At 36.4% G+C, this 25,013-nt stretch overlaps 1 protein-coding gene across 4 annotated transcripts in view; it reads left to right on the top strand.

Moving 5' to 3' along the window:
* LOC133564450 (sorting nexin-19-like) overlaps positions 1 to 25,013 on the top strand; it is a 62,891-nt gene that overhangs the window by 3,450 nt on the left and 34,428 nt on the right. For 2 of the 4 annotated variants that reach the window (XM_061918783.1, XM_061918785.1), the window contains exons 2-11: positions 1,879 to 2,134; positions 8,740 to 8,934; positions 11,074 to 12,279; positions 12,377 to 12,575; positions 13,381 to 13,481; positions 13,575 to 13,694; positions 17,227 to 17,336; positions 21,626 to 21,719; positions 21,822 to 21,975; positions 24,286 to 24,412. In XM_061918783.1, the coding sequence (XP_061774767.1) occupies positions 1,931 to 2,134; positions 8,740 to 8,934; positions 11,074 to 12,279; positions 12,377 to 12,575; positions 13,381 to 13,481; positions 13,575 to 13,694; positions 17,227 to 17,336; positions 21,626 to 21,719; positions 21,822 to 21,975; positions 24,286 to 24,412 (2,510 nt within the window). In that variant the 5' untranslated portion in view covers positions 1,879 to 1,930. The remainder of the gene's footprint in view (positions 1 to 1,878; positions 2,135 to 8,739; positions 8,935 to 11,073; positions 12,280 to 12,376; positions 12,576 to 13,380; positions 13,482 to 13,574; positions 13,695 to 17,226; positions 17,337 to 21,625; positions 21,720 to 21,821; positions 21,976 to 24,285; positions 24,413 to 25,013) is intronic. The other 2 variants (XM_061918784.1, XM_061918786.1) reach the window with 2 other exon arrangements.

Here is a 25,013-nt window from a genome sequence, read left to right as displayed (position 1 = left end):
AGCGATCAAAGGTCACGGGCATTCAATGTTGGTTTAGATCCTTACTGCTTACATGAGTGATTCCTCCAGATTCTCTGAACCTTTATTACGGACCGTAGATGGGGAAATCCCTAAATTCCTTGCAATACCTGGTTGAGAAATGTTGTTCTTAAACAATGTGCTTATGCATTTGTTCACAAAGTGGTGACTCTCACCCTATTGTGAATGACTGAGCATGCATTTACAATGTATACCCAATCATGGCACCCACCTGTTCCCAATGAGCCTGTTCACCTCTGGGGTGTTTCAAATAAGTGTTTGATGAGCATTCCTCAACTTTTTCATTCTTTTTTGCCTCTTGTGCCATCTTTTTTGAAACATGTTGCAGGCATCAAATTACAAATGAGCTCATATTTGCAAAAGTTTTCTAGTTCACACGTTAAGTATCTTGTCTTCGCAGTTTATTCAATTGAATATAGGTTGAAAAGGATTTGCAAATCATTGTATTCTGTTTTCATTTACGATTTACACAACTTGCCAACTTCACTGGTCTTGGGTTTTGCACATACTGTCTAACATCCATACATACACAGTCACACACACACATATATATATATATATATATATATATATATATATATATATATATATATGTATATGGCTTCACGGTGGAAGATAGGTTTGTACGTCTGCCTCACAATACGAAGGTCCTGCAGTCCTGGGTTTAATCCCAGGCTCGGGATCTTTCTGTGTGGAGTTTGCATGTTCTCCCCGTGAAAGCGTGGGTTCCCTCCGGGTACTCCGGCTTCCTCCTACTTCCAAAGACATGCACCTGGGGACAGGTTGATTGGCAACACTAAATTGGCCCTAGTGTGTGAATGTGAGTGTGAATGCTGTCTGTTTATCTGTGTTGGCCCTGTGATGAGGTGGCGACTTGTCCAGGGTGTACACCGCCTTCCGCCCGATTGTAGCTGAGATAGGCGCCAGCGCCACCCGCGACCCCAAAAGGGAATAAGCGGTAGATGGATGGATGGATATATATATATATATATATATATATATATATATATATATATATATATATATATATATATATATATATATATATATATATATATATATATATATATATATATATATATATATACACATGTATATATATATACAATAATAATTACACACACACACACAGTATTGTGTGTGCTGTGGATTGGCAAAAAATTATTAGATATACATAAATATAAAAATATATCTACTGTTTGTTAATGTTGGTCAATGTAGCGGTACTTAGAGAGACAAGGTTTTTTTTGAGGTGGTACTTGGTGAAACAAGTTTGAGATCCACTGCGATAGATGACACACATCTTTGAGCCGCAAGTTTATGGCTCTTCTGGCCAAATCTGAACATTTGTGGTTTTAGAAGGCACAAAAAAAATAAAATAAAGGATGCCTGCTCGCTAAGTAGGGACTTTTTTTTATTTTTTTCACTTAGCAAACAGACAAATCTTGTCTTCCATATGCATACTGTATCTATTTGCGCACTAAATCCAAAAAACAAAAATGACACAATCCTGCATAAATCAGTAGCCAAAAGAGGGGCCTTTTAGACATTTTATTACTATTAATAATATTTAAATGTAATATAAAATATAAAATAATAATACACAATATGTTAACAATATAATAATGATATACAATATAATAAGTAAAGATGTATAAATAATCAATTTATAATTAAATCCTAGCCCCTGAACCAAATCAAACTGTGAGGTTTTAAAAGATTCCCACCTTTATGAAGTAACGAACACATTTAATTGATCTAATTTGAGATGCACCTCCAATTGCCCATGCTCTCTTTTATTAATGATGTACGTAATGCATAGTGTTGATTTTTTTCTAGATGGCGTGAGCGGCACTTTTCATCGTGACAGCGTCAAGCCAACCCTCAAAGCATGGCGGAGGTGCTTGGACAGAAGTGTTTGGTGGTCTTGGGTGTACTGCTGACTTGGCTGGTGCTTTTTCATCTGCTTGTTAATATCTGGCTGCTGTGCATGTTCACCAGCCTGCTGGTGGTACTTGGTGGGTGGCTTGGCTCACAGGCGATTTTGGAATCCAACAGCGTGATTCACTTGGAGAGATTTATCACACTGGAACAGGTAAATCACTGTGCACCTTTCACTTTAATGAATATTGTAGGTTAGATTAGATAGTACTTTATTTATTCCGTCAGGAGAGTTCTTTCAGGAAAATTACAATTTTCAGCACAATCCCATTCAAGATCAAACAAACATTACAGGGAGACAGAACAGGATTGCTGACGGGTCTGCCGGCTTCAGCGCCCTTACAAAAAAGATGAGATACAGGTAAACAAGGGGAGGGGGAATGGGAGAAAAAATAGAAGATTGTAGCAGTGATATTCAAAGGTTTTTTTTGATTGACTACAAGTAAATGTTGCTCATGTACATGTATTTAAATATACCATTATGAATGATTGGGTCCACTCTGAATAGAAAACAATGAACAAATTACAAGAAAAAAAGTATTTTCGGAAGGGAAAACCTTCAAATAACGTTACGCAACAATTTTTCATCTACAATCATAAATGGCTTTAATTGATTACCAAAAATGCTTGCTTACAGGAAGTTGCTGTTTGTGTTGCCCAACATGTGTTTGCTGTGCTGTAATTGTTCAGTTTCCGCTGTTATTATTAAGTTAGTGTCAAGCGGGATTTAAGATTGCTATAATGGCTGAGGGTGTGAGTGGCCGCACTTATACTAAACTATAAAGTTAAGGACCATAGAAATGCATACAGTTACAATGTGGTACATCACACACTGTATTTATAAATTCACATCTTGTCCAAAAAGGTATAGAAAGAAGTATAATTTATTTAATCCTACCCATTTTTGAGTTCATAACAATTTTTCACACATTTGTTCAACCAATCTTAAACACACGCAAAAAACTAATGAAATAAATCAATAAATAAGGAATCTAAAAAGTTCACATATGAGTATGTAGTTCTTAACTAGTTGTGATTAACATATTTGCTGAATATGTGATAAATGATAGATTATGTCACATTTATCAATAATCGTAGGGTCAACATTTTTATTAGGAATACCGGTATTCTTCTTCTTGTACTTTGTTAACACTTTGAGTTTGAACAACTTCTTGAATTATACTTGTACATTGTTTGAGGTATTTGCCTAATCCGTTCCATAATTTACTTCTAGATACTGGTATGCCAAAGGTTTAAAGTGTTGTACGTACATACACATGTTGTAAGTAATATGTTTCCCTAAAGTGTATACATCTCCACTTTTGTTGAGAATAAGTTGTTGTACGTTATTTGGTAGTAGGTTATTGTTAGCTTGGTACATAATTTAGCTGTTTGCAAAAGTACCTAATTAATGAATTTCATAATTTTTGATACCGTTTGTTATTATACCTACACATTTGATTTATGTTACCCTTTTAATGGCTATGCTGTTTATTGGACTGTGTTTCTTACTCTTACCAAATAGCATTGTTTTAGTTGTAATTAGATTCAACATAACCGACCTCCCTGTGGATTGCACTCTCACATTATTAACCGTACCCACTCTTCATCCATTTCACCGGTAACCTAGGGGTGGGGTTCCGACCTTGGCGGTCCCTCCCACGGTTTCTCATTTTTCCCCATAGGGTTGAGTTTTTTTTCTTGCCCAGATGTGGGATCGGATCTAAGGATGTCGTTGTGGTTTGTGAATCCCTTTGAGGCATTTGTGATTAAGGGCTATATAAATAAACTTTGATTGATTGATTGATAGATAATGTTTTTGTCAAAACTTCTCTTTAATTCATTGATTACTTTTGTTATTATTTGTGTCGGCTTTAGTGTGTTCTCTCCTGAGCAAAATTCATATTGTCTGCAAATAGTACTAACTTAAGTGCTTTGTAACTTTACAAATGTTGTTTGGATAGGGATTGAACATTTCTCGTCCCAGTGTTGATCCTTGGGTTACTCTGCAAGATAGAGTATTCATACAGTATTTAAATATATATTTAGTAGGTAAGAACATTTGATTGACAAATTATATCCATCAGAATAATGTAATTAGCATTGATTTCCACAAATGTTTAGTCAGTCAATAATGACGTGAGAATTAATGCAATTATTGAAACAATTTTTGTAAACAAAACAAATAAGTAATTCAATCTAAGAAGTCAGTGTTTTTCTTTATTGATAAACCTCTATCTGCTTCCATCAAAATCAGTTTCTAACATACTTATTTGCCGTCTACTGTACAGAATACGATAATTATAACCAGTTTTAATAATAAACTGCGGTAAAACTGCCAACGGTTAGTCTTACTGTTTTAAATAAAAATGAACCAAAACCGTGATTGATAACCACACTTACATAGACTTAGGAACCAGTGAAACTGTTAATTTACTAGAGTAGCAAGATATCGTGCTAATCGCAAGCTAGCTTCAACATGAATACAAGAGACATTAATGAATTTTCTTAGTATAGGCATCACACCCCAATCCAAACGTGTTAAAACAAATTACTGTCTGAGCAACTAAGCTATTCAATTTTGCACATTAAAACTACAGGCTGTTCTCATAGGTCGCACTTGACTTCACATAAATCTCACGTGTAAACCTTGATAAACATATTTAAACACTCAAATAACAATAATGTGGTTCTTAAGAAGCAACAATTGTGTGTATATGTTTATTCTTCCAAGGAAAGTATAGTGTGTGTCTATTTATTTATTCTAAAAAACTTGCACGATCAACATTACTACGACATAATTGACAACTGTGATAATTTCGGTCACAAAAGCTATGATGTGATATTTTTCATATAATTACATCTACAGAGTTGTTGCGGCAACCTACAACCATTGACAGTCCCAATTATGGCGTCACATTGGTGCCAAAAATCCAAGCGCATAAAAACTGTTATCGTGCGCTGATTCTCTTCGTGCGTGCGCGCAGTATCTATGTGAGCGTGCGCCGTCTTCGTTTTGGCACTAGTCTTAGACGGCCCCTCCTTTCTGATTGAAAAATGCTCAGGGCCAATCAGAAGTATAGCAGGGCGGGTCATCGTCAATATGTATCAAGATTTACGGTAGCTGAGATAGGCGCCAGCGCCCCCCGCGTCCCCAAAAGGGAATAAGCGGTAGAAAATGGATGGATGGATGGATTTACGGAGGAAGAAGTGGATAAAAAAATGTCAGCTGAAAATTAGGTAAGTTGAGGGACACAGTTACTTACAATATTGAACTGGTTTGGAGTGATTGTAAGGGTATATGTAAAATTGTAAATATTGAATGTATGCCACAATGTGGGACTATTAATTTTCTTTCCTCTATCTACTTTAAGTTTACAACAGAGTCTACCCGAACCCACTTATCTATGCGTACTTCATATCAGGACCACATGATTAGCATATGGGCCTAATTATTGATGTTATGATTGCAATTACTATTTTAGTAGAATAATGAATGACAGGTTATCACTACAATTAATGAATATGGTTTTAATATTACTATAAAAAGTATTTAGGTTTCTGCAAACAACTCAAACTATGGAAAATTAGATATCAGCCCAGATCAGTATAGATGGCAGAGTTAAAAATATGTATCTAAAAGAACAAAAAAAAAACTAGCTCCATACATTAGGCAAATAAATCCGAGAGATAATAGTGTAAGTCTTACTTGGTCAGCCATGATAGCCCCATTAAAAACGTGATTTCCTTTCTTTTAATCCCAGGGAACTGCCATGGACCTTTCATCATAGATACGAATAAACACTCAATGTTTCTCCAGCGTAGCGGCCATCTTACCTCGGACAGCTGGTCCCGATCATTTTATTGATGTCAATGGTACATGTACTATTTAAATATACCTATACATACAATAATCTGACATTTATAACAAATCAAACCGTTCGGAATTTAGTTGAAAATTGAGCAAGTTATGGTTATTTAAATAGTACATGTTCCTTGACATCTATGTACTGGGCGGGGCCAGCTCCCTGAGGTAAGATGACCCGCCCTGCTATGCGTATGAAAAATGCTTGGAGCAAATGAAAAATGCTCAGAGCCAATCAGAAAGAAGGGGCCGTCTAAGCATACCCGCCCCCAAAGTGCCAAAACAAACATGACAGTGTGAGGAGAGATGCCAGGAGTACACAGAGAGCGCACAGACCGAGACGGCGCGCGCACAATAACAGCACACGCGCGCAAGAAGGTGTTGTGCGCGCGCACGAAGTGGAGAATAAGCGCGCGATAACAGTTTTTATGCGCTTGGATTTTTGGCACTAATGTGACGCCATACCCAATATATTGATTTTATTAGCGAGGACAAACAGGTGGTGCCAAATATATTTGTGGCAGTCCAAATTTATTGCAATTTTCTTTACCAATATTGAAAATAAAAAATTGTAAGTGAAGAATAGTATATATACGAAGATAAATGTTTTTCTCCCACATCAAGATTAATTGTTTTAATTACAAAGACGGACAATACAGTAACAGCATTGACTCCGACAACAAACTGTAAATCATTCATTTAAACAGCAAAAGTTTTTACGCAAACTACACCAACATCAAACATTTTTTGATCAATTCGACAGCCCATTCAAAGTGATCGCTATCTCAGAGACTTTGATTGAAGATAAGAAAGTAATAGACTTTGATCTACAAGGATATGAACTCGGGGGGCGGTGTTGGGTGGTAGCGGGGGTGTAGCCCGGAAGAGTCAGCGCTGCGGATTCTGGGTATTTGTTATGTTGTGTTTATGTTGTGTTACAGTGAGGATGTTCTCCTGAAATGTGTTTATCATTCTTGTTTGATGTGTGTTCACAGTGTGGCGCATATTTGTAACAGTTTTAAAGTTGTTTGTACGGCCACCGTCAGTGTGACCTGTATGGCTGTTGACCAAGTATGTCCTGCAGTCACTATCATATGTCTGTCGAAGCCAAACACATCACACGTGTAAGTCGGCTCGCAGAAGGTTTGGTGAATGAGCGCACGCAGAGGGTGATAAAGCGCCGTCACGGTATGCTCGTGATATATTTGCCCGGGCAAACAACGGGTCAATCCTACGAGAAGGTCATCGAAAGTCTCGCGGTAAAACCGGTAGGATCGGTAAGTATGTTGCTAGGGTGTGATAGCCATTCATAGAAGGTGAACCCAGTTTGCACCAAGATCCTGCATCCAGTGGCCCCCCGGTAAAGTGAATGTGAGACCCTTGATCCTAACAATTCAGAAAAAATCTGTAAAATAATGGTATTTATCTGTGGAACTGCCAGCACTGTCACTTCATTAAAGGTGGTTGATCGTAATAATTTGGATAAACTCTGTAGAATAAAGGTATTTTTCTGCAGAACTGTTTGCATCGTCACTTTATTAAAGGTGGTTAATCGTAATAATTTAGTAAAAATCTGTAAAATTACGATATTTCTCCGCAAAACGTTTCATGAAAATTTCTGTAAATATAATGTTTTTGATTGTTATTTGGTTTACAATGTTTTACTTTAATTTTATGGTTTTCATTTGGCAGCCGAAGCTGCCAGTAGATGACCGTTTTTTTTTTTACATAATTTTTTTTAACAGCACATTCACCATTTTATGTACTTTCTATTGAATATAAACAAAACTACACACAGTATTTACTAGGGGTGTAACGTTACGTGTATTTGTATTGAACCGTTTCGGTACGGGGGTTTCGGTTCGGTAGGGGGGTATACCGAACGAGTTTCTAAGCTAAAGTCTTACCAAGCTGCTTTGCTTCTTCTGCCTCTGTCTCAGCATCCAGCATTGTCCCACCCACACAACCATTTGATTGGCTACATATATGCGGTAACAGCTAATCAGCAGTGCGTATTCAGAGCGGTAACATCCAATTAGCAGTGTGTATTCAGAGCGCATGTAGTAAATGCTTCAGCGTCGAGCAGAAAGGTGTTTAGCAGGTGAGCATAAGGCAGCGTACTCTACCCAAATGATAATAAACACCTCCAAGTCAACTACTACTAACATCACTATCAACCCATTGACCTTCTAGAAACTTAAACTGCAGCTCAGCTTGCTCGCAGTTCTGGCGTGAGGTGAAGGCTAATTAACTTTTAGCGTAACGTTAGCTCATTTTGCTGTGTGTGTGTCTGTGTGTGTGTGCGCGCGCGTGTGTGTGTGTGTGTGTGTGTGTGTGTGTGTGTGTGTGTGTGTGTGCGTGTGTGTGTGTGAGAGTGTGAGTGTGTGTTTTACAGACAGAACAGCTTTGAAAAGCAGGGTCCCTGCTATCACATGTTGATAAAAATATAACATTTACATAATAAAAATCAACTACAGGCTTCCCAAATGCTGTGATAAATTAGGCATGATGAGTTGACTTGAAACTGTTTAATGTTGCTTTTTTTCCATGTAGAAGATAAGTTTTGTCATTTTATTTAATCCGAGCAACAATTTGAGGCAGTTTAATGTTGATTAACGTGGGCAGAATTATTATAGTGTTCCCAATGTTAAAAGGATAAAGCCATTGTTTACAAATTTGGTAAATAAATAACCAAAACATTTATATTTTGTTGTTTTTTTACTGTACCGAAAATGAACATAACCGTGATTCCTCAACCGAGGTATGTACTGAACCGAAATTTTTGTGTACCGTTACACCCCTAGTGTTTACTGATTATGCCTGATATATATGTTTTTTACTTTATATAGTCACTTCCAATAGCATTCTACTCATTGCTGTTTTCTCTATTTTAGATTCCTTCCACTGAGGAGGATAAGCATGACTTGGATCAAGAGATTTATAATACTGTGGGGAAAATCATCAGGGACTTTGTTTCCTCCTGGTACTCGACTGTGTCCTCTGAGAGTGGCTTTGAAAAGGAGGTTGAAGAGGCTATGATATCCATGGGCATTGAGCTGAAAATGCGTGCAAAGCAGCTGGACAGAAAGGTAGAGATTATTTTGAACATGTCAAATATGAGTCAACACGAAACAAGTTTTTTTCAAATGTTTTAAAAACAAACAAAAAAACAAAACTTTTGTGGCATTAAGCTGTCAGACTTCGGGCCTGTGTTCTTTCGTTCCCGGATAGATATCCAAACAGAATTAATTCTCAAAACCTTATGCTGGTAGAGGATTTTGAAGACCGGATTAGTTCAATGTACACTCATTAAATATGATTGTTCAGAATAAGAAATATCTTATAAATAATAATAAAAACAACTATTCAATTTGTATGGTGAAACTTAGTTTTTTTTTTATTATTGTAAAATCCAGAAATTTGTGCTATACTTGCTAGGAACCGCAGCGCCCTATAGCTGTTTTTTTAGGAAGATATTACATGAATTAAACACGTTTGTGTAACATAAATTGAACTTGTAAGAAAAAAATATATGGTTTGCAAAACAGAGGAACAAATCTTGAACCTTGATTTAAAATATTTATTATATCTTAGTCGTAATATAATTTTTAAATAATACAAAAAAAAAAAATAGTACCAAAGAACCTTTTACCCTGAGGAATCCTACCAGGGGCATAAATATAATATTACAGTGGTACTTCAACGTATGAGTAATTTTAAATGCGAGCCTTTTCTCCGCTTTTTGTTATGCATTAAGTGCTTTATAAAGAACGTTACTACGGTATAGTAGTTTGCTGTCATAATGTAAGTTACGAGCATTTTCGGCACTGCTTGAAGTAGTAATTGTCCACTGCCCAGAGCCAGAGATCGACACAATCCTGCTCTCCAACCACCAGAACAATGAAAGTTAGTGCTAACGAACTGAAAAGGCAGAATATTTTTCTTAGTTCAAGAAGTACATCAGAGATTTTAGTACATAATCATTATGTAAAGCAAATTGGTCTGGTTAGAATTAAAATATAGCCCTCCATCCATCCATCCATCATCTTCCGCTTATCCGAGGTCGGGTCGCGGGGGCAGCAGCCTAAGCAGGGAAGCCCAGATCTCCCTATCTCCAGCCACTTCGTCTAGCTCTTCCCGGGGGATCCCGAGGCGTTCCCAGGCCAGCCGGGAGACATAGTCTTTCCAACGTGTCCTGGGTCTTCCCCGTGGCATCCTACCAGCTGGACGTGCCCTAAACACATCCCTAGGGAGGCGTTCGGGTGGCATCCTGACCAGATGCCCGAACCACCTCATCTGGCTCCTCTCGATGTGGAGGAGCAGCGGCTTTACGTTGAGCTCCTCCCGGATGGCAGAGCTTCTCACCCTATCTCTAAGGGAGAGCCCCGCCACCCGGCGGAGGAAACTCATTTCGGCCGCTTGTACCCGTGATCTTATCCTTTCGGTCATGACCCAAAGCTCATGACCATAGGTGAGGATGGGAACGTAGATCGACCGGTAAAATATAGCCACAAGCAATATTTAGTTTGCATTTGTATTGACTTGAGATGTCAAATATAAAACAAATAAGATATATTATTTTCAGATGCCTTCCTGTGCATTTTTCACTGACCAGATTGCACCTTAATTCAAATAAGAAGTTATTCCATATCAATCCTACACCTTTTTTGACTTGTGGGATAATAAGAAGATGTGATTAAATGTTCAATCAATAAATTACTGCATTCAAACTTACGCATTGACATGGCAGTAATTGTCTCTCAATTAATTCCAATATTATCTTACTGTATTACTGTTTCTATCTTTCTAAAAAACAAACAAAAAACTAATTAACTCCCCATTAACCATAAAATTCCAGTTTCCTATTCTAGGGTAAGTCAAGTCAAATTTCAGGTTATACTCAGAAATTGTTGAACCTCCCACCTGAAATACATTCCTGTTGTATAGAAAAACACAATACAATAAAAAAAACAAAAAAAAACCTTGATCTCCAAGTAAGGCGGGTAGGGTCTTTTAAATCAGGATTAATTAAAAAAATAAAAAGGGACGCTGATGAAGAACAACAAACAATGCGCTGTTTATAACTGCATGTCTGATCAACTATGTATGATCAACTATCTAGGGAACAATTTGCTTTTGAAGCCAGCCGGGCTCCAGACACTGTAATAAACGTAAATTTAGAATGATGAATTTAGAATGACCTTTTTTGGCATTTTGTATTGCTGCAGGGACTGACCCAAAGGATCTTGGAGCTGTTTGGTTGCCATCTACAGGACTACCTTAGAGCCAGGGATCTGGTTATCCAGCAGCAGGTTTCTTCAAGAAGGAGCAATAACAGCAAGAAATTGTGGATGGCGTATTCTGGTATTACTACAACTCATTTTGTCATGACCAGTGAGGCAGCAGAAGTCGATTACACACGAGCAATGGTGGACTTACTGCTGCATGTTTTAGTGCCGCGGCCTTACTTGGAAACACGCACTGGACAATTTGTTGTTGGAGAGCTCATCACTTGCAACGTCTTGCTCCCCCTTTTTGATAAATTGTCTGACCCTGACTGGCTGAATCTTCTCGTGATGGAAATATTTGGCAGATCTACTAAAGCAAAGGCGATGAATGGAGAAGAGCGCGTAAATTCATCATTAGCCCCAACACCTACAGAAATAAAACTCACTCTTTCGCAAGAGACCACTTTGGCATTTCAGAATAATACTGATGTCTGTCTGCCAAAAGCTCAAACTGAAACAGGAACCCATGCAGATATGGCCATGCATGAACTAGCGGTATTTGATAGGGATGAGTCAGAGATTGTGGACTGTCAAAAGACCAATACTGAAGATGAGACAATTCATTTGTTCTCAAGAAATTTGGTGAGAAGAAGCAAATCAAATCTATTTTACCAAGAACATGATTCTGATTTGGACTCTCCGTTAAGTGACTACAAACAGAGTTCCATTGACTCGCTGGTCATGATCGGACAAGAGGAGAGCTTTTATGACCAACAGAAAATATGTGGTACATCTGTTGACAGCAACAATAGCAATGACTTGGAGGATGTTTGCTTCATTCAAGAAGGTGGCTCTTGTCTTAGAGGGGCAAATTCAGAGACATTAGAGTATCTGAATGACCCAATGGAAAAGAGTGCAGAGAGCACTCCCATCGGTAGCCTTCAAAACCTTGAGAGTGAAGGTAGCTTTGCTTCAACAACGCTAGTGGGGGAGTTTCCTCTGGTTGTAGAACCGCCTGGGAACACCAATGAAGGTATTGTCATGAGCCCAGTACCAGGTTCCTCACCCTTACCTTCATTTAGTTTTGAGCCACTTATCAGCCCTGATGGACCAATCATTATCCAAAACCTTCGAATAGCTGGAACCGTCACAGCTAAGGAACACCGTGGCACCGGCTCACACCCTTACACTCTTTACACCATCAAGGTAAGAACTGTATTCATTTTGTTAATGAAGTACAGTCGACCAACGATGAAGTTTATACAGTGAATATTGCAATCTGTTTTGTTGTGTTGACTTTCAGTATGAGACAGCGATGAGTTGTGAAGCCACTGTGCAAATCCAACCATGCTCTGAGGATGGCAACACATTGCACATAGGTTTCGAAAGCTCTTCTTCTATTCAGCCTGTGGCCTATCACATGGTCAACAGGCGATACAGTGAATTTCTTAACCTCCAAACAAGAGTGGAAGAGAAAACAGACCTAAAGAAATTAATCAAAGGTATATTTGGATGTATTAATGTATCTTGTCAAGTTAAATCTTAGGCTCAATTCAAATACCTCCTCCTGTTTTTGTGACCTACCTCCTTGGTTTTGCTCGTTCATGTCAATCAAGAGGCGTTCAAATTTTCTGTCAGGTAGTGGGGAATGGTGAAGTACCAAAGACCCCTTTGCCCTGGGAGATTCCACAAGGGGCATGTACACCCTGTCTTTCCAAAATGTATATGGTTAATTCTATTTATTTGCGAAGTTTATACATTTCTCATAGTTTTTAGTAAATCATCCATTTTCTTTTGCTTATTCGGGTGCGGGTTGACTTCAGTAGGGAAATCACATCTTCAAGTTCCATTCAAGGCGTTTCCAGGCCATCTGTGGAACATAACCCCTCCAGTGTGTCCTAGATCTCCTGGCTGTGCATGCCAGTAACACCTAACCAGGAAGGCGTCCAGGAGGCATCCAGATGAGATGGGAAGGAGCAGGGGCTTTACTTTGATGTTGATCCAGTACCTCCTGTTTTTTTGCACAAGAACCAGAATAATTACTCAGTGCAAAGACAGTGTATTGCTTCTTGGCTCTAAAGTTTTTCTTTAATTTGACTTTACTTTTTATAAATCAAGGTTTCAAAAAGCAGGGTGCAAAGATAAAATTATTTTAGAAAAGAAAGTCAACAAGGCAAACAATGTGATGCTGGAATGTCTGAAGGATTCTTTTTGTTCCTAGATTGCAGATGAAACTATATTCATAATACTTGTATTTTGTTTATGTTAAGTATTTGAACTAAAATTCAATATTTCAATATTTTGAAGGTGTAAAGGGTCCAAAGAAAATATTTCCTGATATGCCATTTGGAAACATGGACAGTGATAAGATCGAGGCTCGAAAAGGAATGCTTGAGACGTATCTCAAGGTGCATAATTCATTTACTTTTTATGAAATTACTTACTTTCTTGTAGGCTTAATGTACTTTTATTCACAGAAATTTTTCAATTGTTTTTTTCAGCATCTCTGTGCTATACCCGAAATAGCCAACAGTGAACAGATGCAAGAGTTTCTGGCTCTGAATACGGATGCCCGGATTGCCTTTGTCAAAAAACCTTTTATTGTGTCACGCATTGACAAGGTGAGTCACTGGCCATATTTTCATTAAATAAGTCAAGTGTTTAAGTAATAATTGTAATTATCCTAGAAACAAACATACCTTTTATCTAAATTATAGGGTGTCTAGATTTGTTATCAAATATTGGTTCGTTATCAGCAAAAAAAACAAGTATGCAATTATATCGGCTTGCATCTATAACCTCCGATATAAGCGCTTCGATGCAAACAGTACTGCAGTGCATTTACTAGCGCAACAGCCATTTAACAGCTAAATGTCCTCCACAAGGTTGATCTTTTCTGTAATTTTAGTGAACACTGTGGGCTATAGGCTATTAGGAGCTAGCAGCTACACAACATTTAAGCACACAATAACACACAAGGTAGACATATATAATAAATGTCCTTAATTAAACAATACCACAATATAAATCAAGACATTTGTGAATACAAATAAGTATTAATTAATTATCATCGCGGTTACAAAGTCTCAAAGGCGAAAGCATATTAGAAAGTATTCAGTTACAAACGTGTCTGCATCATTTGACTTACTGCGTCTGCGTCATGAACTAAATACTGGTAAAATAGGTGTCTTTTTAAAAATCAATTACCACTCTATTTCAGCATAGGGGGGACCTCTGATGATTTTGTATCTATACTTAAAACACCGCCTTGTGGTTTAATATATATTGGAAATACTTTGGTGTAAATTTTGTGTGAATTGTGGCAAGGTAAAACAATATTTTTTTAAAAACAGTAAATACATTCACCCAATCACAACATTAGGTATACCTGCCTACTCCGATCGATACAGCACTGCTTCAAAAAGTGCTGATTTTAGCAGCATTTATGTCACTGTATGTTGCAGGTCAGTGATATTATGTGCATGCCAAGATTAGATGAAAATAATACTTTATCTGGCCTTCTCTTATGTTTCCCTAAACCAAGTAGTAATGTCGATTTTTGTCAGTTACTTTTTAAAAAGTAATCTGATTACTAATTATACCTTTGAAGAGTAACTTAGTTACCTTACCGAATGCTGTTTTATTTACACGTTATTGTAAATGGGTAAATGGGTTGTACTTGTATAGCGCTTTGCTACCCCTTTTTAAGGAGCCCAAAGCGCTTTGACAGTATTTCCACATTCGCCTATTCACACACACTTTCACACACTGATGGCGGTATACGTTAGATTATTAGTTTCATTTTGTTGCCAACACGGAGTGTAGAAAAAACCTTAATACTCCTTAACTTTAGCTGACAAAGTCCAAAATAATGTCTGTGTATTTTTAGATCCTCTTTAAATTGGACGCCATGGACTTTCTGAACTGTAGCAGAAATAAGTAATAGTAATTATAATACAAAATAATAAGTTGTTGTAATAATGTATGAGTAATAGTGCTGCCAAAAAATAGATGCAGACTCAATGAAGGACCCACAAACATTTTCATTAACTTTTCATTACTTGAACATATTCTAATTGAAATCATTGCTCTGTCATAGTAGATAATTATGGTCAGATCACGGGCATATTTGGGGTCTCAACACAAAACTAGTCACTGAAGCTCGCCACATAACAAAAACAATGTATAATTTACCATATTGTCACTACCACGCGAGCTGCACATTACTGCACAATTATCACCTATCCCAACTGTTACTGTAATTGATGGGAACAATTATCAACATCTGGTATAGTTTACTTTTTTGAGCACATAATACTCCAATATTTGTGATTAAACACGTCACTCTTCACGTCATTTATGCATCTTACACCGCTGCAGAGCACATACATTTAGTGTCACTGAAAAAAAGGTTGACACCACGAATAGTTTTATTAAAAACTCTTTATTTTTCTCTTGTCCGCTTTACTTGGTTGATTCCGCTTCATTTTCATAAAAATATATTTTGATCTCCCTGCACATGCCATTAATACGAAATGGTCCATTACATAAGAAAAAAGAAGGGGAGGCAATTTAAAATCTATTAGGATTGATTTAGCATTTTGATCCATTATTATGAGCACAAATTAAGACAAAATATACAGATAATTGTTTTGAATAAGAGAACATTTATTTATTGTTTTTATGAAACATTTAGGGGTCCCTATATCATGGCATGTTGCCCTAGGGCGTGCCACATTTTGAGTTTGTTAGTGTTTTCCTGTGTTTAGTGCTGCAGTTCCTGTCCTGTGCTTTTCCTTTGGTGGCACTTTAGTTTTTGCAGCGACTTGACACCTGCCTTTGAGCGCTGTTCCCCGCACTTGTTTTGTGTCATCAAACAGCACTATTTAAGTTGAGTTTTGGCCACCATTTTTTGTCGGGACCAAAATAAAAGCACAGGACAGTAACTAAAGCACTAAACACCCGAAAACTCAAAATAAGGCACGACCACCCTAAAAATCTTGTGGCCTAGGTAACTTTCAGTTTACCTAATTGTACACTCCTGGGTCTGGTCACCGCTTTTTGAATTAACCTTGTGCTGAAAACGTGACTTGTGGCGATTATGCAGTCAGTCCTCGGGACTCAAGAAGAGAACAAACACATATTTTTGCTAAGTAAAATTACAAAAATGGTAACGCACAGTGACTTTGGATAAGTAACTTTAATCTGATTACTGGTTTCGAGTTAGTAATGCTGGTCAGCTCAATAGAGGAGGAGACTTCCCGAGACAACATGTCCAGGTATGACTCCATATGTACATCCGCCAATGTGTGACGTCACAGATTCCCTAGTGTCCCAAATACTCAAAAACCTCGCGAACAGATGCATCCAAAACAGCGAGCCAGTTCACGGCCAAATGCTGCAACATTTGACGATTTAGCTTTGTTTAATGTTAGTATCCAACATTGTAGCAATTATTATTAAAAAAAGACTAAATTCATTATAGGTCCCCTTTGAAGACCGCATAAGTCCATTCCAGACCGGAAATACAAATGGTGAGAGTATTTCATACCTACCGTTGTTCCCTGTTTGAGTAATTTACCTTGATCAAGTCATTTCTAACATTCCACACTACAAAATAATAAAAGTATGCATGCGGCATGGCTCAGTTAGTTGAGCGGCTATGCCAGCAACTTAACGGTTTCAGGTTAGATTCCAGCTTCAGCCATCCTAGTCACTGCCGTTGCGTCCTTGGGCATGTCACTTTACACACCTGCTCTCAGTGCCACCTACTCTGGTTTAAATTTAGCTTAAAGATGTATATAGTAGGTTTTGCTATATAAAGCACTTTGAATCTGAAGAGAAAAAACGCTATATAAATATAATTCACTTCACAAGATTCATGCTGATATCGTATCGGATCAATATCAGAAATGTCAAAGTTTTATCGAGACACGATAAACATTATTATTATTAACAATTTCAATAGGGATTGAATATATTAAAACTAGATTAGACATTTTACATAGTGACATCCAACTAAAACATTTACATTACCATTGTGTTGAAGTGTTTTAAGTGCAGAAATATGATGAATGCAAAGAACTGTATTGTTTGGTGTATTTTTTCATAAATAATATTGTTTACTTTGTAATTGATGTCATATTAATGCAGATTGTGATGAATGCAATTGTGGACACCCTGAAAACCGCTTTTCCTCATTCGGAGCCACAGAGCCCAACTGAGGAAAATGAAGGCGAGGTGATCTTGGACAAAAAGAGCAAGTATGTGATTCTCACCCCGAGGGTGGGGATTATTGAGACTCTTACTCAATAGTTTTCGGTTTACCCAAGACTCAGTTTACTCTATTAGGAACTAAAAACTTAAACGCGACTGAGCTTAGCCGGTTTGAAATAAAAAGGTTTTCTCAATCTGCATCACTTCACCTGACAACCTAACGTCATATAATGTTCTTCACACTTTGAAAACCCTCTGCATTTAAAGTTTCAGACATGTGTAATGTTTTTTCATCAGCAAATAGTGTATGAATTTGCTCATGTTACAAATGATCATCTTTCTAAAGAAAAGATATGGCCAAGTAAAGCAAGGTGAACTACCAGTGAAGACCTTGTAGGTTTAGGAAGTTGTAGCATTGTCTTTGGTGCTAATACGGATTAACACATGTTGTATGTTATCACATTTATACACAATTTTTTAGGAAAATGTTTTCTGAATAATCAGAATCACACAAATTTGGCTTTTGGGTTAAATATCAGGTTGAACCTAAAATGCCTAAAAAAGTTTTTTTTAGGTTATCTTAATTTGACCCTAAAACATTTGAATGCTCATGTCCAACTGTTCAATTACTTTTTCCACAACTTGGTGTCTAACAAGGAACTGAATAGCAACATTCACAACGATGTGGGATCCATGAATGACCCAATTCATTTCTTGGTTCAATTAAAATAGCTTTTTTAAAAGTCCTCTTCATTACCGTTGAGTATTGTTAATTTTAGACATTATCCAATCCCAGTGCCAATGCTAAAACTGTACTTAAAAAAAGGAAACGTACACATTTGTCTAAAAACAATGCCTCTTTTCCTTTTGAAATTTGAACAGATTAGTAATTTAGATAGGCTTACTTCAATGGTATAAATGAAACCATAACTAAATTTGCAAATTAAACCAATATTCATAAGAATTTGCCACAGCAAATTCAGCAGCAATAAAGAAAAATGGGAATCTCCTGCCAAAATACCCACAATATTTTACAGTACTTTAATTGCATACATTTCGCTGTTTAAGTGCATACAATCAACACAATATGTGCAGGTGAAAAACTAACGTCAAGTGAAACACCATCCCTATGGTTGGGCATTGTTTGAATTTGTGCAAAATTAGTTTCCGATTATGGTTCCAATTCTTCAAGAGGCTGGGTTAAAAATTTACTATGGATTTCTCACAGGGATATTTTTGACCAGTATCGACCAATATCAATCCTGTGAACTTGAATATAAATGTTATACTATTCATGTCTACATGAGTACACTTCAACAAAAGTCTGACTTTACTTTTGAAAACCTCATAACAAAACATTTACACTTATCCTATTTATGTGTCAGAGATAGGGATGTTCCGATTAGGATTTAATGCTGCCAATTCAGATGCCGATCATTTGTTAGTGAAATCGGTATTGATATATGGTGAGTGCTATTAAAGGTGTAACATTGTCAATATATTTAAACAAGGTAGTTATTTTATTTTATTATTTACAAGTGTTTGATCAAAACAAAGTCAATAATACACAATAACTAAACAAAAAACAAAAACTACTATCTACTGCTCATTGAAATCCTTTGGTTCTTACCCTCAAAATCCTCCTGTATCCACAGACTTATTCTCTGAGTTTTGTAAAAACGACCAAAAAAGATTTTGAGATAATAGAAATATCAACCTTATCACTCTCGTATAAATCATATACTAATACTATTCTTGATATCAACATAATCGATCGAGCCATTTTCCCCTCGACTTCTATACTTCTTAGAGTTTACTAAGCACTTATTTCTTGTGTATTTCAGGATATTGTGGATTAGCGGCTATTTTAATGGCTTGTTTGGCTTTGCAATTAGCTTGCCTGCTTCTGCTTGCTCTGACTGTGTGCAACATGTTTTGCATAGAAGCCCCCGGACAACATAGCTCCTAGGATCATTGGGACACGCAAACTCCTCTACCACGATAAGGTGGCAGCTCAGAAAGGAGATGATTCTAACATGTTGGCAAAATACAAATACACACTACATATACTTACCGAATTTTTCGGACTATAAGTCGCAGTTTTTTTCATATATGTGCGACTTCTACTCAGGAGCGATTTACGTGTGAAAATATTAACACATTACAGTAAAATATCAAATAATATTATTTATCTCATTCACGTAAGAGACTAGACGTATAATATTTCATCGGATTTAGCAATTAGGAGTGACAGATTGTTTGGTAAGCGTATAGCATGTTCTATATGTTTTCAGTTATTTGAATGACTCTTACCATATTATGTTAGGTTAACATAACAAGCACCTTCTCAGTTGGTTATTTATGCGTCATATAACGTACACTTATTCAGCCTGTTGTTCACTATTCTTTATTTATTTTAAATTGCCTTTCAAATGTCTATTCTTGGTGTTGGGTTCTATCAAATAAATTTCCCCCAAAAATGCGACTTATACTCCAGTGCGACTTATATATGTTTTTTCCTTCTTTATTATGCATTTTCGGCAGGTGCGACTTATACTCCGGAGCCACTTATACTGCAAAAAATACGGTATATAACTCCCATTCATCCATCCATTTCCTACCGCTTGTCCTTATTGGGGTCGCGCGGGGTCATAGGGGGGGTCGCTGGAGCCTATCTCAGCTGCGTTTCGGGCGGAAGGCAGTGTACACCCTGGACAAGTCGCCACCTCGTCACAGGGCCAACACAGATAGGCAAACAACATTCACACTCACATTCACACACTAGGGCCAATTTATTGTTGCCAATCAACCTATCCCAAGGTGCATGTTTTTGGCGGTGGGAGGAAGCCGGAGTAGCCGGAGGGAACTCACGCAGTCACGGGGAGAACATGCAAACTCTGCACAGAAAGATCACGATCCCGGGATTGAACCTTCGTATTGTGAGGCAGACGCACTAACCCCTCTCTCACCATGCTGCCCCTTATATAACACATAAAACATATTTTATTATACTTTGTTAATCTAACCAGCAAAGCCAATTTGTCATACTTTTATTGTGATTCATTGTCATTGTCAATTCAATGCATCACACTTTATGTGGTTAAGATACAGCTGTTTGTAATTATGCATATGGCTAGCCGGTGGAATCTTGTGCCGAAGCAAGTATTGAAGCTTCGAGAAATTCTCGAACCAATTGGCTTAAGTGGTTCAATGCTTCACGAGGCTTCATCTGACCATCACTAATAAAGTGATGGTCAAATTTTATTTAAAAAAAAATAAAAAAATGTTTCTTCCTTCATTGTCTGTCACAAATATTGCAAAATAACAGGTCAAAACAAAATAAAAGAAACCTTTGCTTATGTCAATTTTGCATACTGATTTATTTCATCTGATTCTTCTTTAAATCTTCTTCGGTGTTCCAATGATGGGGAAAACGTCTCAACGTTGTCCATGCCCCAATATAGGGGCGGCAACAAGGTGCTTCTCGCAGTGGCTGCAATATCTTCCTCAAAGTGGATTCTCGCGGGATGAGATTTTTTTAGAATTACGACTCAAGACACAAAACACTCTTTAATGGAAACACATGCAAGTCGCAAATATACTTAATAAACATTTTGGAAATATCTCTTTTATTTTGCAAAAAAAACTGCAATGGAAAAGCAGCTCGTAATTAGCTGCTACATTAATTCATACAAAGTTGATAAAATAAACCTATAACAGGGACAAAAGTATTTCATTAAAAAAATTGGATAACATTTGCGATTTTTTCCATCTAAAAAATTGCTAATCCACTCTGACTAACAAATAAACACGTTAATGTCCCACGAGTGATTGATTGTCGAATCTTTGACAGGCCCAACAACCTAAAAATATGAAATACTAAATATGAAACCCATCAGCAGTTATAAGCTTTTTTGAAAAGAAAGGTCTTCAAGAGAGTTTTAAAATAGTCCAATCCCTGCCAAGCATAAAGTGTCCCAGACTGGCAGCAGGTTGTAACAGAGATACAGAGAAACTACAAATGGCATTTTTTTCTCCACAGAAAAGCACAACCGGTACATCAAAAATCGCCTGTTTGTTTTTCAGCTCTGCGTTAGAGAACAGTAAGTTGTACAAAAAGTAGTGAAACAAACCGTTGAACATGTGATTGTAAACTTTCAGAGAAGGTAAATTAAATTCACCTGTAAAGATTGCTATTTAAGTTCCTCTTGTAATTTCACCTGAAAGCCTATTATTTCTAACTTTTTGTGAGTATAATGTATATTTTTGAGTCACCCACTGCCCGCCTTTAATGAATAACTTACCGGCATATTATTTTCTCCCTCATTTTCTCAAGGTCACGTCTGAAATTCTCCAGTAGAAGCATCCCCTTTATGAATGGCTCAGATATTAGACTACCTGTATTGTTCAGCTCGGAACAAACTCACACTGTAAGTTCTTGAATTCATTTTCACTTCTCCACAGTCGTTTCGTTCTTACAATTTTTTATACCAATTTTAGCAGTTTTTGTGTTCTTTGATTTCCACTCACAGATGTTTAATGGGATGTCTATGGAGGATCTGCAAAGTTTTATCTCAAAACAAGAGAAACTATCTATCACACTTCTGCCAACTTGTGGGGATGATTCAAAGGTTACACAAAGAGGACACAGCTGGCATGAATGCTCTACTGGTAGTCAAAGACATGGTAAGATAGGAGTCGGAATATACAGATGCACTCAAAACGTATCACCTAATTATATTTATTTGATTGAAATATATGGCACGTACATTTTCTTTAAATGTGATATAAATACATATATTAGTATACAATGGGGGTTGAATAATTTCAGAGAGCTGTACTACATGAACAAGGAGATGGGTCAAATGCAGAGGACAAATTTCACCACACCTAATGTGTGCGTGAGAATCATTGGTACTTTAACTTTATCTTTGTACACATATATGTCCATATTTATACATGTATATAGTTTCAAGTTTTTCAAGTTTATTTATTGTTCTTCGGTCAATGGTCAACAAAGCAAAAAAAACATTTGTACATTCATAGATTGAAAATAAAAAGTTGTACATTCATAGATTGAAAACGAAAAATGTTACAGACCAAAAGGGTTTAGGCTGAAGTTAAACACTTATTGCGCCTAACCCTATAAACAAATTCAAGTACAAAATAAACTTCCGAAAGTTATAAAAAGTCCTTTGCAGAACATATTATAAATACACATTATAAACAACATTATAAACAACATCATAAACAACATGAACGTAGTTCAATTTTATACACAGTACAGGCATGTGAAATATCCCTGTGTACATATAGACCTTTGCACTAATTATATATACAATATATACAAACAATTGTACTTCTATTATTATTTATATCTCATGTTTGATTTTTAATTAACATTAATCATAGTATTAACTACAATGTTAATTCAAAAGTGATATATTTTTTCAAGACATTGGTCTTAAAGTGTTTTTTAAATGTGTGAATGGAACTGGAACATTTTAAGGAATCATCCAAGCTGTTCCACAGTTGAACTCCTCTAACAGAAACACATCTACTTTTTAAGCTTGTTCTTATTTTTGCTTTCTGAAAGAAAGCTGAACCTCTGAGGTCATAGGGATTCTCTCTGGGTTTAAATCTCACTTGTAAACATCCAGGCAGCATGTGGTTATGAGCTTTAAAAGCCACAATAGTAGTATTGAGGTCAACAAGATCGTGCACATGTATGTGTGTATGTATATTTGTCTGTATATGTGTAAATGTATGTCTTGTATTTGTATATATATATATATATATATATATATATATATATATATGTGCATATGTATACATGTATATACATGTATGTGTGTATGTATATTTGTCTGTATATGTGTAAATGTATGTCTTGTATTTGTATATATATATATATATATATATATATATATATATATATATATATATATATATATATATATATATATATATATATATGGGCTTCACGGTGGAAGAGGGGTGAGTGCGTCTGCCTCACAATACGAAGGTCCTGAGTAGTCCTGGGTTCAATCCCGGGCTCGGGATTTTTCTGTGTGGAGTTTGCATGTCCTCCCCGTTAAATGTGTGGGTTCCCTCCGGGTACTCCGGCCTATATATATACATATATATATATATATATATATATATATATATATATATATATATATATATATATATATATATATATATATATATACATATATATATATATATATATATATATACACACAGTATATGTATATGTATGTGTATATACATATATGTAATTATACATTTTCTTTTATATATGAACTCAAGTTGCCAATCTTGCCGATGTTTTAGTTGTGCATTTATCTTATAAGGATCAATCCCAAAAACAGTGCCATTGTCCACTTAAAACAGCATCGCTCTCGTTGTAGTTACAATCAATGATTAAGCATATGTTATGGCCCATGGGTGGGTTTATAAAATCTGTGGTACATAAACACTATTTAATCATGATTTGTAAAAAATGCACAAAGTAGAAACAAAACCTGTTGAAGAAGGTTTAGCATTTAGAGCTTACCCAAAAATACAACAGGCAAAAGCTGCAAGATTAGTCTATCCACCTGAGGGCACTGTCGGTTAGTGGATAAAGTAACCATAGCAGTTGTGTATTACTGAAAAAGTTGGGGGACATTAATATAAGGATTGTATATTTTCGCATAGATATGTACCTACATCTGCCATCCAAATGTTTACTTCACTTCACAATTGTCAGCTATTAATTATTTATAATCACCAAAAATCTGCAGCAGCACATTTGCACTTCAAGAGATTCAAAATGTATTTTTTCAAACATGCTAACTTTTAATAAATGGCTTTTTTTATGAAAACAAATGTTTTTTTTTTTTATTACAAAATTATTGCATGTTTTTAACAACAAATAACATTTACAATTTTGGTTGAATATTTTTGTGCTACATTTAATTCACATTACTTTATGTGTTTTCCATTAAGCTGAAACAGCTTTGGCTGACATAGCTTTGAACATCCTGTGTCTGCTCATGAGAGAGCAGTGGAGTTGGCTTTGCACTGAGAATATTCAAAGGACCATCAGGCTACTTTTTGGGACCCTGATTAACAGGTAAGACACTACATTCTTGTAACAGTGGTGCCTTTGAGAGAGAAGATCCCAGTACAGGAAGCAGAATGGTTGTGTTGTTATGGTAACTATACAGCTATCTAACCGGAAGAATATTCGCTAAATGCTTAACTAACAAAATTTTCGAAAAACAGAAGACAATTTTAAAACACAAGCACTTAAATGACAAATGTTGAGAACTATCAATCATTCCGAGACAAGCATATGCCGTGCGTATTTTTACAAAAAACACTAATGATGATTAGCACTGTTTGAAAGCTAACACTTAGTCCTTCAAACTGAAGAAGTATTCTCGTACAGTTAAAACTCACTGAATAATCAGCCTCATTCTCTCTCATCTAGTAGCAAAGATATGCACATTTTCATCGACAGTATAGATTAACCATCATTACCACAACAATAACTAATAATAAATCCAAATGTGTGTGGTCAACATGTTGACACTTACTATAATTAATTTAATCCGTGAAAGTTTGCTCACATACTGTGTGACAATGTGAAATTGGACTAATGCACACTACTCTAGTGGCCCTTAAAAAAGAAGACTACCTAGGCAGTAAACTAATATACAGACTCTTTCCTT

The sequence above is a fragment of the Nerophis ophidion genome, linkage group LG13 (genome assembly GCF_033978795.1).
Source record: "Nerophis ophidion isolate RoL-2023_Sa linkage group LG13, RoL_Noph_v1.0, whole genome shotgun sequence".
Taxonomy (NCBI): Eukaryota; Metazoa; Chordata; class Actinopteri; order Syngnathiformes; family Syngnathidae; genus Nerophis; species Nerophis ophidion.
This window is presented reverse-complemented; position numbering and strand designations above follow the sequence as displayed.